The sequence below is a fragment of the Calidris pugnax genome, unplaced genomic scaffold (genome assembly GCF_001431845.1).
Source record: "Calidris pugnax isolate Ruff unplaced genomic scaffold, ASM143184v1 scaffold28, whole genome shotgun sequence".
Classification (NCBI taxonomy): domain Eukaryota; kingdom Metazoa; phylum Chordata; class Aves; order Charadriiformes; family Scolopacidae; genus Calidris; species Calidris pugnax.
In genome coordinates this window covers 3,070,835-3,094,262 of record NW_015090842.1, presented here as the reverse complement: position 1 = coordinate 3,094,262, position 23,428 = coordinate 3,070,835, and the positions used below count along the sequence as shown (strand labels likewise).

Here is a 23,428-nt window from a genome sequence, read left to right as displayed (position 1 = left end):
ATGAGGGATTCTGTACTCCTGTCAGAATCTGTGCAAACTGTAGCAAAAACGTTCTAATAAATAAATGATGGCTGTTTGATTTTCCTTTAGCAGCTGAGTAGCATTGACAACACGTAACTGGGTAAGTACTGCCAAACCTTCACGGGGAGCAGAGAACCCCGAGGAGGTTGGCCCAGCCTGAACTCTGCTCTGCTTCACTGCCCGCCAAAACCGCTAACCAGTGAATGCAAGCAACACAGGCATGTCAATGGGAACAGCAGTTAGAGACAGAATTGTAACTTATACTAACTAAAAAATGTATTTGTGTGCTCAGACGAATGGGATCGCGTACGGCTGTAAGGATCCTGACTTTACTAGGTTTTACTGAATGGCACAAAATTCCATTTCAAAGAAGTACCAAAGAACCAAAGATGTGATGAGCCTTTGTACGCACAAAGAAAGATGCACCGAAAGAAACACGTGGCAGTTAATCATTCATTCTTACTGTGCTGCAATTCGGGCTCACAGAGAATACCTGCACATGCCCCCAGCTTCATTCCCCTCCTGTTCAGGGCACAGCTCCAGAGAGCCCAGACAAACCAGTGCCATAATCAGCCCCACTGACACAGCAAGCCTTCTCTCAAGCATCTAGCTAAAACCAGCCTCCCAACCCTGGAGTACAGTTTCAAGCTCACGTAAGTCTCAACTACTTAACAAAACAATGAGAAATCTCATTAGTTCAGTATTTAAAGTCCAGTGTAAGTAACAGAAAACAAAGTTCACCTTTTATACCTAATACCAACCTTCTCTGGGAAAAGTCATTTCCCCATTGAGCCTCCTTCCTCTACCCTGCAATCACCTGCACCTTCCTGCTCCTGACTCATTCAGCACAGCACACTTGGATCTATGGCAATGTAGAAAATGTAAAAACCAATTCATAGGCACAAGAATGTTCAGTATCCCTCTTGCCATAAGCATCAATAGACAGATTTCTTCTGTAAACCCTAAGCCTGTGTTTCAGAGTGATCTTTCAAAGACGTCAAAGTCCTTTGAAATATTATTTTCTCTTAAAAAAATGTTTAACATTATCGACACCCATAATGTTTAGATCACTAAATCTGATCGCTTCCAAAAAAAGTCTAGTATGATTCTAAAGATCTTCATCCTCAAGTCAAGTGAAAATGCAGAAATCGTTACGCTCAATTCAACCAGACCAATCTTGTCTTGGAAGATTCCCACCTGAGAGAGTGGCTGAGAGGTGATATGAAAGAACAGCTTCATCATGGTGAGAGGAGAAAACCGCCCAAAATTACCTGTGCTCAAAGCACAAATTCAGCTGCAGACATCTTACCAGCACGAGGTTCTGAAATAGCGATGTATGTTTTGGCAAAACTTGGCGTTTATCTATGGAAGTGTTGATAAATCAGGGTGTATTTAGGATCTACCCTGCTGGGAATCAAGAATTCAAAAGCCAATATCATGGCTTGGGATTAGTGAGGAAGTGTGATGGCAATGGAATGGTCTGATCCTTGCCCCACAGGAACAGAGGTGAGCCCTGAGCTGACCCTGGAGAGCAGCCGGCCTGGGAAGAGAAAATGCTCCTGCACGAATGATGCCAACGTATTTATTGCTACAGGAGAGATCAGCAGTCCACTAATATTACTGTCAGGGAAAGCATCATAATGACACATTCTGTATTTTCATTTGCTGCTTGTCTCTGCCTCCAACAGATTTGTTATTTTTATAACAGAGATCTTGCTTATTATTGTGTTGGGAAAAAAAATAATCTAAAAATGCCCATTTTACCCTGCTTGTCAGTTCTATGAACACATTTAGTTTCTGGATGAGGAGTTTAAAAATAACTTCTATTAAATAAGCTAAGATAGTAGTCTGTGAAAACAAGCTCTTGTTTTATGTAAATTAGGAATGCAGGAAAAAAAAAAAAGCCATCAGCAGGAACGCAAAAGCTTAGAACAAGATCTGCATTATTCTTTTCATAGCAGTCTGATAAAATGCAACTTTACAACAGTGATCGATGCTGAGGCTCCCCTGAAGTCTAATGACAGGGGTAATTTACTGAATAACAGAATTCCTGAGTATAATTATGTTTTAAAAATCTGAAGATGCAATGGGCAGACTTGACTCTGGTACAGCTCAGTAAAGTGCACTTCTCTTAACTCTGCTCTGACACACACTTACAAAGGAGATTAAAAAATTAATTGGAGGGGTTTCTTGAAAAAAATATTCTTTTTACTTCGTTTTTTTCCAATGTTTTGGAGGAAACAAGATGTAAAATTACTTCCCTTTTACATGTTACTGTTCCAAAGTCTGAAAACTTTGTATAACCTACTAATAATTCTGCTTTCCATGCCATTGGTGAATCTCGTATCTGACATTCCTTTCTCCTTTAAAAACATCAAAATTATTAACTGGTTTGATGTCAACCTGGGCAAAATATGCCCTATGAAAACAGAGCTTACTTTCTTTCCTTACATCGTTTGAGTCCCTGTGTTGGCTTGGCTCTCCTGCAAGCAGAAAGTATTCTTGCTAATTTATCAAAGCAGTGTTCGTTGGCAAGATTTAACAGTAATTAACAGGGCACTGTGGGCACTACTGTCCACAAAATACACAAATTATTAAGGCAGGTCATTGGAATACAGCTTACAGGAGTTCTACAATGAGAGCTCAGTTTATACTCAGAGAAGGGTATCTCATGCCATTTCAGTTATCTGTCATGTTTGGTTTTGAAAACAAGAACAACAGAAAAATACTGGACAACAAAAATGGGCCAAATGAATATCTTTTATCCTCCCAGTCATTATGTTCATACCTACAATATTATGAAACTGCGCATTGAAAGTTCTCTATCATAACACTAGATCCTTTGAAAAAGCTACTCTGGGGGAAAAGCAAGCATTAACATTGCCCTGATTTCTACCCACAAGAATTGGCAGCACTGAGCAACTGGTCATCAGGCTCTTGGTGTACGGATCAGTCAACTTTGGTGTACGGATCAGTCACAATAGTTTTGAGGCTCTAAACAATCCATGTTCTTGTCTATAGCTGTGTACGACTACATTTATTCCTGTGTATCAAATAGGGCTGCTTTCACGCAACATTACCCATGTGCTTAATCATTTATGGTACTGAAACATAGTATCACTCAGCTTTAAGACCTTCTGGTCTATAATTTACTTCTATGATAGCAAAGCTTTATTTTTTGTGTGTCAATATAGCTAACTATACATAAGGCTTTGGTTTGGGGGTTTTATTAAACGTTTTGCAAGATGTAACTTCTATACCCTGTATGAGTGTTCTCATGTAGCTCTTCAAAACCTGTACTACTCATTATTCATTCAAAAAAAAAAATTGCAGTTTTGAAAACTAAAAGAAATTGAATTTCAGCAGAAATCAAGTTTTCTATGAAAAATTCTGTAACTTCAAAATCCACTGTGTTTTACTTCTTACTGAATTATATACAGTTTCCACCACACACTCTGTTAAAATTAATTATAAAACTGACAGAACTAAAAGTCAGGACACGCAAATACTTACTAGTTTCTGTAGCTACGATAGTTATGTTGTGCCACGTATTTGTTTCCCTGTCCAGGGGTGTTGCCAAGGTTATTTTCCCATCTTCTGCATTAATGTTGAACTGTCTCTCAAGGTCAGTGTGTCGATCGATGGAGAACCTACAAAACAGACATCCCTGTGATCCACTCCACGACGCTGGCGTAATCCAGACCATCACAAGACAATTTAGGGAGCCCTCTGAGAGCTGCAGTTTTGCAGCCAAATGGATGGAGAGGCTCAATAGCATAATCATTTATAAGACAAAATGACAAACTGAGACTAAAAAAACTTATTAATTATTGCCCAAGGAGTAATTAGCTGTATACCCAGTGTGAAGGTCATAAAATGCCCTCAGGTTCACTGGGTAACATCTTTGAAAAACGGTGCTGATCAAGAGTTAATTACACAATCCATCACATTTATTAGACAGTTTCTATGGTATTTCACAGTAACTGCTGATAATTTCAACAGTAATGTATTAAGCACACAAAAATGGTGGGCTTCATGGTTATTTTAAAAAGGGCTGAATAATATTATTTTACCAATAAATTTCGGATTAATGAAGCATGAGCTATTCACCAAGCACATTATTTGGTTATGGTTCAAGCAGCTCCACGGGCAGGACGCAGTTAGCGAATCACCATTTTCCTATAAAACACTTCAAAACGCTGAAGGACTGATTGTTTCATGGATTGACATCACTGATTTTTACCGAAACCATGTCTCATCTGACAGGTAGCCAGAGTTTGCAAATGAGACTGTCCAGGCAAATTATGCAGCTTGAAGAGAGCCAGGCTGACAACAAGAGCGAGCTGCAGTAGATTGCTCCAGCAGTGCATTAAGCGGGATGATGATTTAAAGCTCAGAACAGGATCTCCAGGAAAGCTTTTATGTTTGTCCATTTTCAGAGTGATTCTATTAATGTACTATTCGCCCAAAAGAAATTAAATCACAAAATTAAGCCTTCCAGTTTTTTGACAGGAAAGGTACAGAACGAGAGAGTTTAGTGATAAACTATTGATACGGTTCAACAAAAATTGACTTCAAGGGGTTTTACTGAATCCTAATTGTGGATTTATACAAACGTCTTTCAAGCCTTTGTGTCTACGTACTACAGAACCTAACAGCACCCACTGACAGTTTTTACATCTGTTCTGCATTATATTGAGGCATAATGGGGCGAGTTGGGATCCAGCACCAGCCTGGACTACATTAGAGAGTGGTCAGAAAAGTGACTCAGACTCTCGGTTTCTCATTACATTTTTACTTTTTGCAAGTATGCTGTTAAATTCACTGAGAAAAGAACGGGAGCATATTGTGCTACAGTGACAATGGCAGAGTTATCTGGAAATCAGTTATTCCATTCTGGTTTATGTTTCATTATAAGCAATTTCTAAAAAAAAAAAGTTCTGATTCAGAAGTTCCGTTATATGCTACAACAGACAGATTCTGCTGAACTCAACCTCGTGCCAGCACAACACAATCCATTCTGACAGACACAGCATTAGGATCTGATTTCAAAGCTTAGGATTATGGCTTTTGTCTTTTTTATTTCAGATATTTTCATATTTAGAACAACAGATACATTGCAATTAGATTGCTTGTGCAATGCATTCAGTAAGATACAATTCACTTCCAAAAAATCAGCTCTAGATTATGAAAATTTATCAAAATTTTAAAGTTTAAACATTTAAAGATTGCATTACTGAAGATCAAGGCTGGCATGATCACATTAGTAAGGTACTTAACAACTAATGGACTTAGGAGTAAAAGCCCCTGTTTAACTAGGAAATGCAATTCATTAGACATTTAAGTTTTCTGTTTTTAAAGTCTGAGAACTAGTTTTACTGTGCTACAGTGACAATGGCAGAGTTATCTGGAAATCAGTTATTCCATTCTGGTTTATGTTTCATTATAAGCAATTTCTAAAAAAAAAAAGTTCTGATTCAGAAGTTCCGTTATATGCTACAACAGACAGATTCTGCTGAACTCAACCTCGTGCCAGCAGAACACAATCCATTCTGACAGACACAGCATTAGGATCTGATTTCAAAGCTTAGGATTATGGCTTTTGTCTTTTTTATTTCAGATATTTTCATATTTAGAACAACAGATACATTGCAATTAGATTGCTTGTGCAATGCATTCAGTAAGATACAATTCACTTCCAAAAAATCAGCTCTAGATTATGAAAATTTATCAAAATTTTAAAGTTTAAACATTTAAAGATTGTATTACTGAAGATCAAGGCTGGCACGATCACATTAGTAAGGTACTTAACAACTAATGGACTTATGAGTAAAAGCCCCTGTTTAACTAGGAAATGCAATTCATTAGACATTTAAGTTTCATTAGACATTTTAGTTTTGCTCACTTAAAAATGAATAGTTTGGTTAAGAAGAGTACCACCAGAAAAAAATATGAAGTAAAATTCCAAATATATGTGCCTAGAGCTAGGCACACACATTTATATTTGGACATTTAAGTAAACTGATTTTCTAGTGAGCTCCACATCCCCAGTTCTCAATGGTTTAATGGCAATCGGACTGTCCTCAGCATTTCTGAGAATCAGGTCACTGGTGTGGAAGAGTAATGCTGGGGGTGCCTACCTTCAGGCAATAATTGCTCAAAATGTATCTTACCCTTATTTTTATGTCTCCCTAGTTCAAATTAAAGTATTAGAAGTAAAATTCTGGTACAATGAAGCTAGTAAAAAATATCTTACAGACTTTCACAGATTTAAGATTTCACTCAAGAAAATACCAGAAAGAGAGCAATCAAGATAACTTGAAGATGCCATCTCTTAAAACTACCTTTTAATTCTTCATGTTTATGTAATGATGCAGAAAGAACTCTTTTGATATCAAACATTTATGACATTTTTGCAGTTCACAAACGAAATAAAGTATGAAATACTCATATACTATTTAATGTTTAGTTGACCTCGGCTTGACATAAATTCCACTGAGACAAGACACAGGTTTTCTCTAAGGATCTATCCTTTTTTAAACTTCCACTCTTCCAGCCTTCCTGCAGTACATTTTTTGAAGTTATAAAACTGGGAGCGTAACATCTGTGAGTTTATTGTATTGCACTTCATCTCATCCCAACAGCATTTATTCACAATGCAAACCCAGTATTCAAAATGGAACATTTCTGACATAAGTTGCATGGCTTTACAAGACTATAAGGAGCTAAAACCCTCTCCTGATTTTAATTTGAAAAATATTTGGTACAAGATAAAAAAAATAAAATCTGTATTGTCATAAACCTGGAAAAACTAATAGTACATTTGCAGTTTCCTTTTAATGATAATGGTATTGTAACTCTCTTTAATGGGAATGCATTGTCAGATCCATAAGCTGTACATAAAACACACACTTCTCTAAAAATGAGGAAAGAATATCTTGGGAAATAATATCTTTTGAAATTGCCATAAAGCCAGCACAGGTTATTGGGAAGTTTTGGTAAGTTTATGGGTCTGCTATGGCAATTATAGGAACAATTCCACTGTGGTTTAATATAAGACTTAAAAGTATTCTCAGTCCTGCTGCTGCACTATTGGTATTGTTGCTATGACTTAATTTCATCTATTCTTTATTTGCACCAATGTAAATAAGAGCAGAAATCCTTTTTTTTGTGCACCTGCTGAGATTGGAATCACGGTTCTGATACCTCACCAGTGGTAAATCACCATTGTTTGTTAATGCCAGGCAGATTGGACATGCTACTTAGTGACAGCTAAACAGCTGTACCATTAGGGAGGCAGAAAATATCCTATCTAGGTTTTTAAGGCCTGCTGTGAATTAAGAAAATGATCAACTGCTGCCAAAGATGAAATCTCTGTCGATATGAATGGGGAAAACCTGCCACGGTGAAGCTTATCTCTCCTCAGAGAAAGACACTGAAGGGCAGTGATTTATAGGAGGGCAGAGACAGTACAGGAAGAACAATTATTACCCATGCTTTTTTCCATGCACTTGGATCATGCTTTATCCAAGATAATTCACTGCAGTTAAACAGACCATGGTTATAAAATAACAACAAAACCATGAAATAAGTACTGTTGGAATCAACAGATTTGAATGCCAATAGATAATCATCTTTGAAGTCAAATTATATTATAAATGAGTATATACCACCTTTTCTAAATGAACTACAGTAAAGCTTTACATCCTACAGTAAAGCTGGATTCACTGGGTCCCCTTCCCAGGAGATGCACGTGGTGTAGACGTGGCAGGATGTGAGCCCCTGCCGTGTGCTGCTGCAATGCCTAGGCCAGAATGAGACAAACTACTGACCGTATTGACAATTACCAGCCAAATTCCTCAATCCTTTTCACCAGCAGGCTTAGAAGCCAGCCAGGCCCTTAAGCAACATGCACAGCAGAATAGCAAATGAAGATAAAATAGAAGTTTTGCTGCTTATTTTACAAATGCTGGGTTATGAAGGACATACTATAGTTAGGCTAACATAACAACTGATGGGAAGAGATAGTTCATTTTCTTTGGAGAAATGGATAACGAAAGCGTAATTCAGCTGACTCTCATGTCATCCCTCAGCCATTCAAGGGTGCCTTTGCTTATCCACAATTAGGACTCAACAACAATGAGAAAAGTCCCACACAACACATGCATCCTTCAGTCCCATCCTTCTAAATGTGTCTAAACTTCTTTGGTTGGCACAGAGATTTCCGACCAACAACCAGTGCCCCATTTCTGTGTGTGACACAAGTCACTGCAAATAACCCTCGTCAGGTATTTCCTTGAGGTGGGCACTTCTGGAACCAGCCTGGTGACCCATCCATGCATCTGCCTGTAGTTCTCTGATAGGCTTCATGCCTTTTACATCAAGTGATGGAAAGATCAGAGAACACGTTTCATCTCTTCTAAGCAAGCATAAAAACCAAAGTACTGTTGTATCAGACACAAATAAGGTTAAACTTTTGTGGTTTTTTTTTTTAAAACAAACATAGAAGTTCCTTTCCAGGCTGTTTTCTGTAATAATTTTTCTACATTCTTTAACCTTTTGTCTCATGACTATTTCTATGTTTAGAGATATCCAAGTTTTATTTCACTTATGGACCTGCAACACTGACTTTACTGAGTCTCTGTGCAGCTGGTGTGGTATTGGCTGCACAGAAGGTGACTCATATTTTCCTTTGTGTTGCTAGGGTTTTTGTAACAAACGTACACAAAAACTCTGTCTAACCAAAATCTTGATAGAACAGAGATCTACTGAAAAATATAATTTCCTTGAAATGCAATTGGTCATTGTCTCCTAAAACTTTGTTTTAAAGAGAAAAAATACATTAAAAATGGCCAGGCAGTATTAAACCACTCTGTCATTTTTAGAACGGAATGTCTCAATTCTGGTTTTCTATTTTTTAACTGATGTTTAATATTTTTGAAAGTATAACATAGAACATATATATAAAATTTACATCATATACAAGATAAAATAAAAGAATAAACACATAAAATGCAAAATCAGAATGAGACATTCCAATCCAACAAAACAATGTTCCCACGCAGTTTTGTTAGAACCTGCCATGTTCCAGTTTTCTTCCAAATTGGAAAGAAAGTAACTGCATTTCTGCTTCCTGTTTGTCTCTGATGAATATTTTTCCTCCTCTAACAGTAGAATTACTGACTTGAAATCTTTTTCGCCTTAAAATTCTTTTCATGCGAAAAATGAGAACAAGGAATTTGGACTTAGCAGAGGTACTGCAGATACAGCCAAATCAACCAGGTGAGAAAAGAAAAAAAACCACTGCATAGAAAATGGAACTCTAAATATTCCTTAATTAGCTATCAAGCCAATATTGTAGAAAAATTAAATCTTATAAAGTACGGCATATAATATTTTAAAAGAAGATATAAATCACCCTAATTAATTACATTTTTGTTTAAGTGTAATGAATTCTGGCCAATTCTGTTTCATGTATATCAATTGTTTCAATATGATTTGATAAGTAATAACATTCCAATGCAGTTTGCACATATAAAATATTTTTGCTTTTAAATGTTTGAAGATATCTTATCTATAAAATGATGAAAAAATGGAAATGAAGTAAATGTTTTACTCAGTTCAGTTTTTCAGGCTTGGACAGAATAAAGAGGCTGGATTTTAGGACACAGGTAGGCTTGTAGCCAGTCCAAATGATGAGGAGTTTGGGGCAGGGCTAGAAAAGAATTCCAGGGCAACAGAACCAGACTAAAAAACAGCCAGGGTAAAACCCAAGCAGAATTGAAGCCAGGCTGAGAGAAGGAACAAAGGGGACACAATCAAGAGGCAGAGGGAGCACAGGAGCCAGCCAAGAGCAGAGCAGAACAGGGCAGAGGGAAGGAACTAAGGTTAAATTGAAAGAGAAATTACTATTGAACTGGAGGAAAGGGAAGAAAGCCAACTTGCTGCCACCACGGCTGGTTTCACACACCTTTCAGAAGACCCTGTCTCTGTAGCAGCAGCACAAGCCCTTTTTCCAGATGCCAGAGGCCAGCAGTAACAAAATTAGGGGTGGAACCACTGCTTAAATTGTGATAGATCAAAATCTGAGCATTTTATATTTCTTTTTTTGTTTAAGTACAATTTTTCGGACCTGGGTAACTCCCCTCATTTTCCCATTTCTATGATCAGATTACCATCTTTGATCACCCTGGCAGCTTCTCTGGTAAGAAAATAAATTCAGTGTCTGTTAACACTGTCTGGGTTCTGTGCTGCAGTAGAAAATGTATTAATCAATTAATTTGTATAGAAATCAGTGATAGTTAGTGCTACATTTAGCTAGTTTGAAAGTATGATTTAGAAATGTGAGACTCCAACGTACGTTCCAACAACTTCATACACAAGTTCTAACACATCCAAAGTTGTTGGAAATTTTGAAACTCTAATTGTAAAAACACTAAAATATGATCTGCAACCCTAAATAAAAGTTTTAAGTCTGACTCTGCAACAAGCCTGATGTGATGGTGATAAGAAAATAGCCTTGAAGACTGCTAGTGTAGCTTAAATTCCCCAAGGCAGTTATGTACAGTCATGATTATTATTAAATAGACTCTCTCCAAATACACCTTTACTATGAATTTGACATTTTGGTGTTTGTTTTCATAACGCTTTTGTTACTACACACAGCAAAATGTGTTTTGGGAACACTCGCATCATACCATTATAACCACTGAAAGGGGGAGGGGAAGATGTGTGCTCCTCAAAATGAGACAGAAAACATTGATTTGATGAAAGTGGAATAACAGATTTTGTTCAAGTTAAATCAAAAAAGGAAAGCATTGTAAATCGAAGATGCAAAAGTCAGATGGGCATAATCATCTCTGACTTTCTATCTTTAAACCAGGAATGGGTTTAGCCAAAGGAATACAAAATATATTTTGACAACCTTACAACTACATGGAACAAACTGAGTATTGTTAGTGCAGAAAGTAGCAGATTATTTAAAATAACTGCAGAGATACACACTGATGACTCAACCCCATCAGACCTCACACACCCTATTTCTTATGCTCATTGCATTCCTGCTGTTTCACAAGACTACTCATGTGGCAAGGAATACTTTGGTGATTTTGAAAATGATCTAAACGAATAAGACCAACATCATAAAACAAATTCTAGACAAGTATTTTTATAGAAATAAATTGGGATGAGAGCAGTGTCATACAATGTATGGGAAAGCACTCTGCCAGCAGTTTTTTCAGAGAGAACTTTAAAGCAGCAGTACCTTATGGGACTGGAAGACGCGTCGGGGTCATGGGCGGTCACTTGACCAATCACAGCGTTAATAGCAGCATTTTCATGCACTTCCAGTAGGTAGGTGGGTGATGAAAAGACTGGTGGCTCATCAGCATCCTCTACTACAATTTTTACTGTTGCTGTATCCTTGAATGGTCCCCCACTGATGAAGCGAGGATCAATATGAATGTTGGCTGCTTCTACCTTCAGAGTATAGGATTTTTTGGTCTCAAAGTCCAGTGGCTGTTAAGAATGACAAAGATAAATGTCTTTTAGTAATGGCCACAGAGAAAGAACAAATGAATATAATGCTGATGGATGAAAGTTATGTGCATTTAAGCACATTCAGTGAGTTTTAATGCAATCACTTCCCACTCCCAGAAATCCAACCTGCAATTTTTCTAGGCATATATTGATATCTGTTCATTAACCAGCCTCAGAGAAAACAAGGCTCTTTGTTTTCTTGCTTTTCACAAGAAATTTACCAAAACATTCTCTCTCATGAATTATATCATTACAATTACATAACAGATAAATACTACAAATTTGTTGGCAATGCCACAACTTGCATACTAATCACGCACTTAATCAGTGCTTTGTTAGTTGGAGATAAGAAAAAAAAAATACTAGCTCCACAAATAATAAATATTTTATTACTTCCAGAACAATGTGAGAAATGCAAAGAACTAGCAATTATTATTTCTTGGACACGAGAGGCATTATGTGGAAAAATGTAGAGCTAATCATATAAGAAAGTACTTGGATATTATTGCACTTCAGGTAACTGCATTTCTGTTTATAGGGGTAAATGAGGTAGACATCTCTCAGGAATTTCTTAAAACTGTAGCAATTTCTATTTCTGCATTTTATTTTTTTTTCAGAGAGAGAAACACGAAACCGATTACTTTATTCTATCAATATACCTGCCCTGTCACCATTGGTTTCACTGCTTTACAGTTCCATATTAAAACATAAAAGATGAAAACACAGGGGATTTAAAGGAATGAAATACCGAATAAAACCCAAATCTGTGACACTTTCAAATATTAGAATTTTTCATTATAGGAGATTCAAGTTTGTGTCTTGAAGCACATCAGTATGTTCACTATATAATTCTCTTGTGTCTCACAATGATTCAAATTTCAAAGATGCAAATTGCCAAGTATTGGAAAGATATTAAGATTTGCATTACAATGTCCCAGGGATAAAAAGAAAAGGACATAGAAACTCTGAATCTGCAATGCAAATACCAGCAAGAGCACAAACAGGGACCTTCAGGAAGTCTGTCAAAGCCTTCAACATGTATACTTTCAAATTTTGTTGATTTTCTTCAGGTATGAATCAAGCTCTAGTGGGATTTGCTCCTTCTCACAAATTCTAGTAAACATGAGAAAACCTTGCTTTTTTAGCAGCTCTTAAATTAGTAAGCTTTTGTAATTATGAATGGTGATTTATAAATCAGCATATTCACAATTTGCCAATCATAGCTCCTATATAATTTTTTTTCAGCAGCTTTTCATATGCTTTACAGAAATGACAGCACCCCGATACATTTAGTCACGCTTAATCAGAATATCATATTGAAAATTTACTCTGCATTGTCTAAAGCCCAGGAATTTATGCTGGAGAAAATCTGTTGGTGAACAGTAGCCTCCATACATCATCTGCTGTAGTAGAACCAAAATGATTATTGCTGTCAAAATGAATATATGAAACAACATTATGTTAGAGACTCAGTTATGAAATAAAGCCAAGGGAACTGGGGCAAAAGGCTAATTGCCTGAGTTTACAAAAGAGGCCACAGCATACAATAAATAACAGCAAGGAAGATCAAGGATGTATATCATAATTTTCTCTTTAGGAAAACAAATCTCAATTTAGATAAATATACATCATTTTATTATGCATCTACAGTGCTGACCGAGCACTGAGAAACAGAAAATGGAAACTTTTGACAGGTACTCTGCCTGACCTCTTTCATTACAGGTACAAGTTGAATATTAATTACCTGTACTCACTGGAATGTAATGGTTTGGGTTTTTGGTTTTTGTGTTGGTTTTTTTTTAAAAAAAAGGAAAGAAAAATTCATTTAGAGTGCTCTACACTACATATTAAAAACCCTCTATGCCAGGATTGTAAGTTATATTCATATCCTTTTTCAGAACGCAGCATAAGAATTGGCTCTCTTCTTCCCCAGAAAACAATGAAAATTAAGTCTGCAATTAGCATGCAGAGACTTTACTAGCCAAGTTTTGCTCCAGATATGCTGTCTCTCCACATATTTCTGTACATATTGCTGTCTACATGCAAATACCTCATCTTGCATACATCAAGACTGTACAAGCACAGAAAAGGTAACAGATTTGCAGCTTCTTTAGGGGCCGAATTCGGCACTTCTCAGGTGAAACAGTACTGATGTCCTTGGTAAGGGTCCGTGAAATCACTACTCATTGAGCAGAGTTCAGCACAAGAAAATGTGGATGATTAAGCCTCTCACACATCAGGCAATTTAAATAATATGCTATGATTATTTTTTTCTCTCTGAACAGCATTTGACCAGCTATATGGCAAATCAAATAGTAGAGAAAAGTTATTTGATAGAATACTCAGCCAAGATTTTATGGAAGTATATACCACCAACAAAGCAAATTCTCATCTATTCTTCTCCTTTGGAAAGAAGGAGGCAAAACCTTTTGACTTGACCACATGGAAACCCAGATAAGATTAATACGTGCCCAGCACAGAAAATACTTCCATGGACATCTCTCCACTTGTCACCTAAATGGCAATTTTGAGGGACAGGGCTAATACATCCCTTTTTCACCACTTCACTGGCTTGACACCTCCTCCACAGATAAAAGAATCCTTGGAAATCTCACATCTTCTCACAGAGTACAGTCTGGCAGGGTATGTACAATAAACATTTAATTTTTTTTTTAACAGAGATATCATTTACCTTTCTCACTCTAATAATGCCGTCCTGAGTTTGGGCATCTGTGGTAATTTCAAATATATCCATTCCATCTCCTTCAATAATATCATAGGATGATTTAGCATTTTCTCCAATATCCAGGTCATTTGCTTTCACCCTTCCTATTGGTTCACCAAGAGCAACATCTTCCATTACTGAGAAGTGATACAGACCTTACAAACAAGAGGAAAAGACTAAACGTTACACCTGACTGCAGTACCCCTGGGGTGCTCCTCACTCGGTGATACTTCCCCAATGCAAACTTCGGAGATGTGCAACTGATACAAAGCACATTTACACAAGTTATTTACCAAAAGCAGCAAAACGTGTTCCTTAGGTAGGAATATTCAGTTCACTGTATGTGAATGTTCTTTTCATTACAGGAGTGTCCTGCTTCTTCCTTGCAGGGATGCTTAGTGTTGGCAAACATCAATATTAAGCTACTTTTGACACTGAAAATTTGCAACGTTCTCTACTGCAGGCACCGTTGAACTTACCATTTTATTTACAGACGTGTACTTATATTTTTTATAGACTTCAACTGTGAAACTTTGCTTTTACTCTGTAGAAAACTAGTCTAATACTTTAAAGATGCCTTATACAATTTCGGTTCTTAATTACTTTTTTGGCCCTTCTAATTTGGTTTGGTTTGGTTTTTTAGCCCCTTCCACCTCCATTTTGTGAGAAGAAACTAATTAAGAAACATTCAAGGAAACTCCCGATATTTATATTTTAAAGGAAACAATAACTTTTCATAGTGATCATTACTGTATTTACTATTTGGTTGCAGGCTTACACTAAAACCCTTTAGAAAGCGCTATTCAAATTGTCAATATTTTTATTTTCTGTAATATTTGCTTCAGAAACCTTCTAAACTAAATGTCAAAAATCTATTTAGAACTTGCAATATATTATTTAGGTAAAGATTTTATTAAGAAAAAAATCAAAATACCCATTTTACTGCTATGTCTCCCAGTTCTTAATAGTATTATGAAAAACAGAAGATACGCACATGCTTTAGCTCAAACAGTCTTTGTTGGATGCCTATTTTTTTACCTCTTGGTAACTTACACTTATTGAAGCTACAGTTAATACGTGATCTAATTAACTGCAGTGCTACTTAGTAATTAAATTAGTCAAAAGGAATTCAAGGTTAGCAGACAAGACCTTTAAAATAGTTTTTGACAAAGGGTTCTGGATGTGTTCTTTCCTGTCCTCACAGCTGTTCTAAGACAATGTGTGATTTTTACTTTTACAACTGAAACCTACTGGTTTGAGTAGCTTTCTAAAAGCAATATGTTCTGGAGTTGTTGCTTTAACTGTTTGCAGGCTGATTGCATTATAACAGTTAAAAGTAGGAAGGAAACTGGGAGGAATGCACAAATACATATATTAGCTATACATTCTGTCTGTCCCAAAGTGAAAGATTTTTTTTTTCTGCAATGTTTCCAGGCTAAATTATTAGAGATAATTTGGAGATCATCAAGATTCCTCAAGAATATCCATAATGGCTCACAAACAATGAGCAGCCAAAGCAATCAAGTGCCTCAGGAGACTAAATTATGTGTTCATAATTTATACTGCTGTCCACACTTTGTGGTTTGAATCTCCAGACACAGTTGATTGCATTTTTAAGTTGGTATTTTTCTCTCAGATTTATTAAGATAGTTTACAAAATATTGTAAAAAAAAAATTATTAGGATGCAGCTGACTCTTTTACACAAATTGCTCTCGAGAATTATGAATGGCCCTGTCAAGAAGTCCTAGCACAGAGCTATGACATGGCAAAAATCCACATTACGTGTCTTTGAAAACCCTTGGTTTTCACAGCAGCTCACAGTTCTTCTCAGTATGACTGCACGGTAAACTGCCAGGTTAAAAAACTTCTGTGACTTACAAAATGCCTCTAAAATTATTTCAAAGAGATCATAGAAGTAGTGAAAGTTCATCTTTTTCATTTCTAAAACCCAGGAGGCTAACACTCTTTGAAATCAAACCATAAATATACATTTCTGTCCTGCCTGGAAACAATAAACCGGTAAAACACACTGCTTTCTGAGTTCATTACAATTTATTGTGAAAGCAGCATGTATTACATCTTATGAATTTCTATTTCATTTTCGTTAGGCTCTATTGTAAGTTTGATCCTTTCTTATTTTCCTTTCCAGGCAAATGCAAACTGTGCTTCAACGGTGTGAAAAAAAAAAATAAAAAAAGTCAAAGACTTGATCAGCTCCTGTATAAGGCCAGAGTCATGACTAATCCGTAATGCTAGGCAGCAGGCTATGAATAGTTACTTTGAAAAGGCAGAATTTGTAATAACATCCGGTTAAAATACTTACGATGGCTCAAATTCATTAAATGCAATATGTATATAAAATACAAAGTTATAGTAGATGCAGTTTTTCTCCAACGGTAATGGTCAGTGTTATAACAGGGTGTTTATTCCTAAATGGTACCTTGAATTCTGCACTGGGATGTGCCAGCTCTAACAGCTTCAAAGACAGCAACTCACTCTTTGTTGAAGGAAAACTAATCTATGTTGTCCATGTGGAAAATCTATCTCAGGGATCTGTGCTGCAGTTTTCCTCCCGTGTGGAGGAGCACAGGGAAAGGGCACTTCCATCTCCCCACGCATCCACTCCTCTGCTTTCTGCCCAGGTCACCAGCAAACCCACCAGTCAGGACCAGTTGTGTGGCTGATTTTCTCATCTGCTTTTTTCACACTGGCAGGCAAAGGCTTTTTGAGGCCGAAAGCGGTGATGCAAACACAAAGGCCAGGTAAAGCTGGTGAAAGCAGACGTGTATTGACAGGGTCAGAGCTGGAGCAGGCTCAGGTATGAAAGAAATGGCTCCCTGCATTCTGCTGATAGGGTTCAGCCAGGACTCTCCTCTATAGACCTTTATGTTATTAGGGAAACTGGCATCCTACGTTGGAAAACACCGCTGCACGAGTGCAAGCAACACAATGGGATATAGGGTAAAAAATTGATGCATTTTTTTATTTTGTAATGAGAAAAGCTTTTATTGTGCACAGAGTGCTTATCTGTTAAAAACCACTAAGATGAGGTAACAAAATATATATTTTGCAAATAAGCTTTTACCTCTACTTATTTATTTTATATTTTTTCTCTCTATCTGCATATGAATTTTATAGACTACAGGAGAGTATTCATCGCATGCTGAGTACTAGGACAAACCCATTTTACTCTTTGTGTCTCCAGAACAGGGCAAAAGTGGATTTCAAGTCATACATACGTGGAAAAGAATTAATTTTACCTTGGGTGCACAAGTATCTTGTCAGAAAAACTGTTTCTAATAAAGTAAAAATGACACAAAGTCTAGATGTGAACATTCTCCAACTCCAAAAAGACTCCTAATACCTTACAACTTTAGTTTTTCAGAACAATCTGGATAAAAAAATAACTTTCTAACAGTGGATTAGATTGCACCTGTGCCAAATAAAATTGATCCAGTCATTATGCTCTTCCCTCCTCTTTTTTCTCTTTCTCTTCATCTTTGAAATAGACTACAAAGCTTGTAGAGAATCTCAGCAGGATGGCAAATCATTTTAACCTAACCCAGCAAGACATCCATTGGAACCACAGTAGTAAATATGGATTTTGAATTAAAGATCAACAATTATCTAGACTCAGACTTATCGTCTTTGTTTTCTTCACCATTACCTAATTAGTCAAACCTTTATTACTTTTATCAGTTATATATGTCTTTTACTGGTGGTGTCACTTGCCTGCATGAGATGGAAGCACATCCAACAGCAACTAAAACTAGCATGTAGAAACAACTGCACTGAATGTAAATAAATATATGGAAAAAAAAGTCTCCAAATTATTTTTGTGTGGATGTAAGAAGGGTAACACGGGAGACAGAGAGCTGTGCACACTGTAATTCCCTCTTTCCTAAGCTCTTAATCAGGCAGAGGAATATTAATGTTTCTCTAGTAGAAGCTACATATTTTTAAATTACATTACAAACCCAGGCAATATGATAAAAAGAGTTCGATAAAAAAACAAAAGCAGCACTATATTACTTTCTTTTATAAGAGAACACACACATAATGGCACTTACTCTGTGCAAACTTTGGAGGATTGTCATTAACGTCAGTGAGAGTAATTGTCACAGTTGTAGTTCCAGAGAGTCCACCCATGTGTCCTCCCATGTCCTTTGCTTGGATGACCACGAAGTATTCTTCTTTGGCTTCTCTGTCCATGTTGGGAAGAGCTGTTTTAATTATAGCTACAATAACGGGGGGAAATAGTCAGGTACAGACCCAAATTCAGTTTTGCAGCTATTTTTATAGATATATGTAAATATTGGTATAAAATTGAACTTACAAAGGTCCAGTTAACTTGCCTCTTAGTACCAAGGATAAACAAGATTTTCAAATTTTCAAAAAAATATATTAGAGGTCACTTACCTCAATTTAATTAAAAGTGGAATGAAATTATGGTCCCAAACCCAAGAATTAGGCATACATGTTATAAATACTAATTTTTACTTTTTTTTTCCCCAATAACCTTTTTGGTTTCCCTCCTACCTCCCACAGAAATCCGTCATTTCCCCACAGAATTCACAAACAGAAGACAACCACACAGCAAACTTAATCCACAAACACTGCTAACTGTATCCATCAGATTCATTATTTCAAATTGTTTCTAGTATTTTGAAACCAAAGCCATTATTTAATCTGCTCTTGTATATACGGCAGGCTACAGTTGTTCCCTTAAGTCCTAAATTAAGTGCCTAAATTTTTACTGGGGATTGCCAGCACGTCTTTCAGTGTGTCCCCCACCACAGTCACCAGTCCTGCAAACTCCTAAAGCCACTCCGTTGTCCCCACTCTAGGAGGGTCACTTCTCCACCTGTAATGTGCTATTATATTCACAACATTCAGTATGGAAAGTGCAATGCTAAATGTTTAATTTCCTAAATGTAAGTTTAAATAATGTTCATCACAGTTTAGTAAGGTCCACCATAACAAAAGGAAGATAATAATCCAAAATCCTGCTACACTTAGGGAAAACAACTCTAAACATTAAATTGAAATATGGCAATTTTTTCCCTTTTAGACCTGCTTTTGAATTCTATTTTTTTAAAAAACCACCTGTCTGTGAAAAGAGAGCACAAAGGTCAAGCTACCGAGTTATCTTGGTGGTTAAGTGAACGTAAGAGTGCTGGGGGGCACTGGGTCTCCCACTGCAGTGGGTCCTTCAAACCATGGCGCTTGAGGGCTCCTACCAGGGATAAAGAGTAGTGTCCCTTTTCATGGCCCTGTACTTACAGAGCTCAAGGACACAGTTTAGGGGCAAGTCTTCAGAATTGATTAAAAAAAGAAGATAAGAATTCTCTATTGTTAAGATTTGCATGTTAAATAGAGGGGGCAACTTCACACCCAGGATCCCACATCCCTGTTGGGACTGGTCACATTTCACTGGCTCTCACACTGTTTGTGGGGCTTTTTTAACCTGTTGTTTGTTAAGTCTCGTCAGGAGTTTGTACATCTCAGTCAATACTTATTGCAAATCTATTAGCTTTGATTTCTCTATTTGGACTAACAGGGGATCAGTAAAACCCAGAAGATAATAAACATTTATCAGATGTGATATCCACAAAACACATTCAGAAAAAGAGTAGGGCCGTTTCCTCCATCGCAGCTTGTGTAAAGAGCGTAATTTATTTTTAAAAGCATTTGACAGTTGTGACTGGTTTGGACTGATTGGTTTACTATTTAGGAATAATAATGACGCTTTCTGCAAATAATTCCATTGTTATAAATGAGATGACTCATACAAAGGATGCTAATGAAAACTTGGGGTATCACAATTTGGTCCACGTTAATCTTTTTCACCAGTAGAACTGACCCAAGGATCAGAGAAACTTTATTTCAAGGGGTTTTGTATTAGGCCTACTATAATTTTTTCTCCACTGTTACTTTTCAGGCAGTTTCTTTGTTGCTTTGGGGTTTTTTTTAAACCTGATTTAGACAGTTAAGTCTAGCCTACAGATGACTTGTATAAGATGCCACATTTTGTATTTTTCAGTTTCCTCTGAGACAAGTTCATTATTTCAATAAAGTGATGATTTTTCCTAGATGTATTTTAGTTTGTCTCTGAATGTATGGAACAGTCTGGCCCTTGTCTAGGGTTTGAAAGATATCAGGAAGATAAATATACCTTGAAAAGTGCCTAAATCAGAATTACAGTTTCTGATTTTTAAGACATAAAAATTTGGGTGCTCTTCTGTATGAAGATACTAACACAACCTGTTATTTCAATAGTTTTATACGTATTTCTATCTATTGTCCCAGCCCATAAGACATTTGCGAGAAACTAAGAGTCAAAGTCAAGTTTCAAACACAATAAAATAAAAAAAGTTTACTGTTTGAATTACTACAAGGGGAGCTGAAGGTTTTTAAACATCAAATGTCTCCAACTTACACAGGCTGAATGTTACCAACAGTACTTCTATATTCCAAATCTACAGAATGGGGCTCAGAGAAAGAAAAGCGTCAGCATCTCTTATGTGGCAAATTAACGTACACAAAAAGGCTCCGTCCTCACCTAAGTAATACGATTGAGACAAAGAGAGTTATGCATAGAGAACTTAATGGATATTTATTTGCTCTTTTGCTTTATTCACCAGTTCTCAGGCTGGGCTCACAGGAAGTACTGAAACTTTCAATCTATTTTTAGAAAACCATTCAGGCTCACCAAATCCTAATACGCATACCGCACACAGAACATTAACTCATTGAGCCTTCAACCTGCTCTACTTCAATCCAACCCAGAAACAAATTGAGAATAAAAACATAATCACTTTCGGTGTGCTATGATGGATGAAAATGATATGTGCCAAACAGGAGAGCAGTTTAAAGACCAGGGATGAGAATTTCCGTAAACTAATGTAAGGCAGGGAGACGCTTGTTGGAAGAGTGTATTCAGAACAGTTATCAATGGCTTACTGTCAAAGCCCATAGATGGATGAAGTGGTTCAAAGGGTTTGTTCTACTTCTAGCATCATTTAATATTTCCTGAATGATGGACGACAGGAAGAACTTATCAAGCCTTTCAGATGACACAAAGTTGGGAGCCGCTGCAAGTACTGGAAGAACAGGATTCGAGTTCAAAAAAATTTTGACAAATTGGATAGTTTAAAAAAGCAGGATGCAACTCGATTTGGCAAGTTAAAAGTATTCTGTGTGGGTGAAACAATTAACTTTGTAATTACAATAGAGCAGATGACTCACAAGACAGAAAAGAATGTGGAGTCAAAATGAGTTGAATATGAGTCAACAGCATTTTGCTGATAAAAGTGCTCAGACATCGCCTGGCGTATTAGTGGTTGTTACATGGAATAACTGTGGACCAGTCCTTCCACATCACTCATACCAGTAAAGCACCAGCTGCAACGGCGTGTCCAGTTTAGAAAACAATTGGTTTCTACAGTTAGGGAAGTACAAGGAAAGACTTCACAGCCCAGTATGTAAAAATTACTGGGAGCTACTCTCCTTTTCCACTGGGGATAGGAGTAGAAATGATGGGCCTGAAGCATAAACCACAAAATGGGTTTAAATTGCAACAAGAGAGCTTTCAGTTAAACATTAGGGGAACACTTTCTAAAAGAGAAAGCAAGTACAGGCAGAAGCCTGTAGAATTTGTAGTATTTCCATTAGTGAAAATTTTTAAGAGAAATGGGAATGAGAAGGGATAAACCTGGTGCTTTTTTGGGGCAAGGGCGCTCACTGCATTCTCGCTTGAGGTCCCTTCCCTCCGTAACATCTAAGATAAGGCTTTATCTCTACGTACTCTGAAATATTTCACAACCCTTAGTCCTGTGGAAACATTCCATGGACATGCAGTACAACCACTGAGCAGATACCTGCATCCTAATTTGGCTACAGAACCTCGGACCAAAGCTCGAAACATCAGGAAGAGGGTTGGAAGGTAAAGAAAACAAGAAGTAACCTACGTCTTCCAAGAATGAAAACAGCCCCAATATTGGAAGTGCCTTTGTTTTTTTATTTTTTGGCTGAGTTGCTTTTCCTAAACAGCTATTGGTGTCACACTGCTCAATAGCAAATAAAACAGCTGCAAAATGGGGTTTACTTTTACAGTGGCCCTAAATGCACACACAGAGCAATTTGCACAATCTGCCTCACAACTTGAATCAGTTAAAATGCACCCCTGTGGGCTACTTTCAAAAACCTATTTGGAAGAATATACACTGTCTCGCACTGAAAAAGATCAGGGGAAAAGAAGCAATGTGTCAGAGGCTAGAGCTGATGAAGAGAAAGAAGAGAAGCAAAAGGAACAATAGAAATAAGGATTTGGTTTTCACTTTTCACTTTCCTCTCCGTTTTTTAAGGATCTCTTTATGCTATAAAACTACACATAATGGTAATTGAGAACATGGAACAAAACCAAGCAAGCACTACACAGAATTGGAATCTGGCCCTGAAAAGCCTTTCTTAAGCACCTCATTCATCTCACACATTTTGATGAAGACTTCCTGCTATTTCAACTTGCGCACTTTGGAACTTTCCCTTCTTCATTTTGGAAGAACTAAGTAATTGCTTTGATCTTCCTTCCGTGCTAAAATCTTGGTGGAGATTCTTATTAAATATAGCAGTCATTTAGGACCAAAACTCCTGAAAAATCAATCTTGTAATTTCTTCAGGGAGCCTTGAGATGCATTCTTTGTATTCCCATGAAGCACACTGACTTCAGTGAGGCTTTAGCAGCCCAGAAAAAAAGGTTCACTTGGAGATCTGTGGAAAACCCATACCACAATTCCTAAAAAATTAATAGATCATGACTAACTTTCTTGAAAATGAAAAAAGTCCTAGTACTTTGATGATGTTATACAGGCATAGCAATCCATTCTTTCTAATTCAATTTAGCCTTCATAAAAATCATGAAATTATCCACAAATATTCTAATTTCTTATTTAGTTCTAATGCCTTAGGATTTTTGTTTCAGCAAGACAAGAAAAATATCTTCAGTCTCTAGCAAAGTTGGGTAACGTTCTAGAAAAATTAGCAATTACAGAAGATGCCTGAACTACATTCAGCTGTAGATATATTTCAAATCAAAGACATTACCCACAGTAAAATAATCACTAGGTGAGGAATGGAATACAATG

At 36.9% G+C, this 23,428-nt stretch overlaps 1 protein-coding gene across 3 annotated transcripts in view; it reads right to left on the bottom strand.

Annotated features, from left to right (window-relative positions):
• Window positions 1-23,428, bottom strand: part of CDH8 (cadherin 8, type 2) — a 146,892-nt gene that overhangs the window by 45,696 nt on the left and 77,768 nt on the right. For all 3 annotated transcript variants that reach the window (XM_014942497.1, XM_014942496.1, XM_014942498.1), the window contains 4 exons: window positions 18,356-18,523; window positions 14,252-14,439; window positions 11,285-11,538; window positions 3,535-3,671 (listed from right to left, as the gene is read on the bottom strand). In XM_014942497.1, the coding sequence (XP_014797983.1) occupies window positions 3,535-3,671; window positions 11,285-11,538; window positions 14,252-14,439; window positions 18,356-18,523 (747 nt within the window). The remainder of the gene's footprint in view (window positions 1-3,534; window positions 3,672-11,284; window positions 11,539-14,251; window positions 14,440-18,355; window positions 18,524-23,428) is intronic.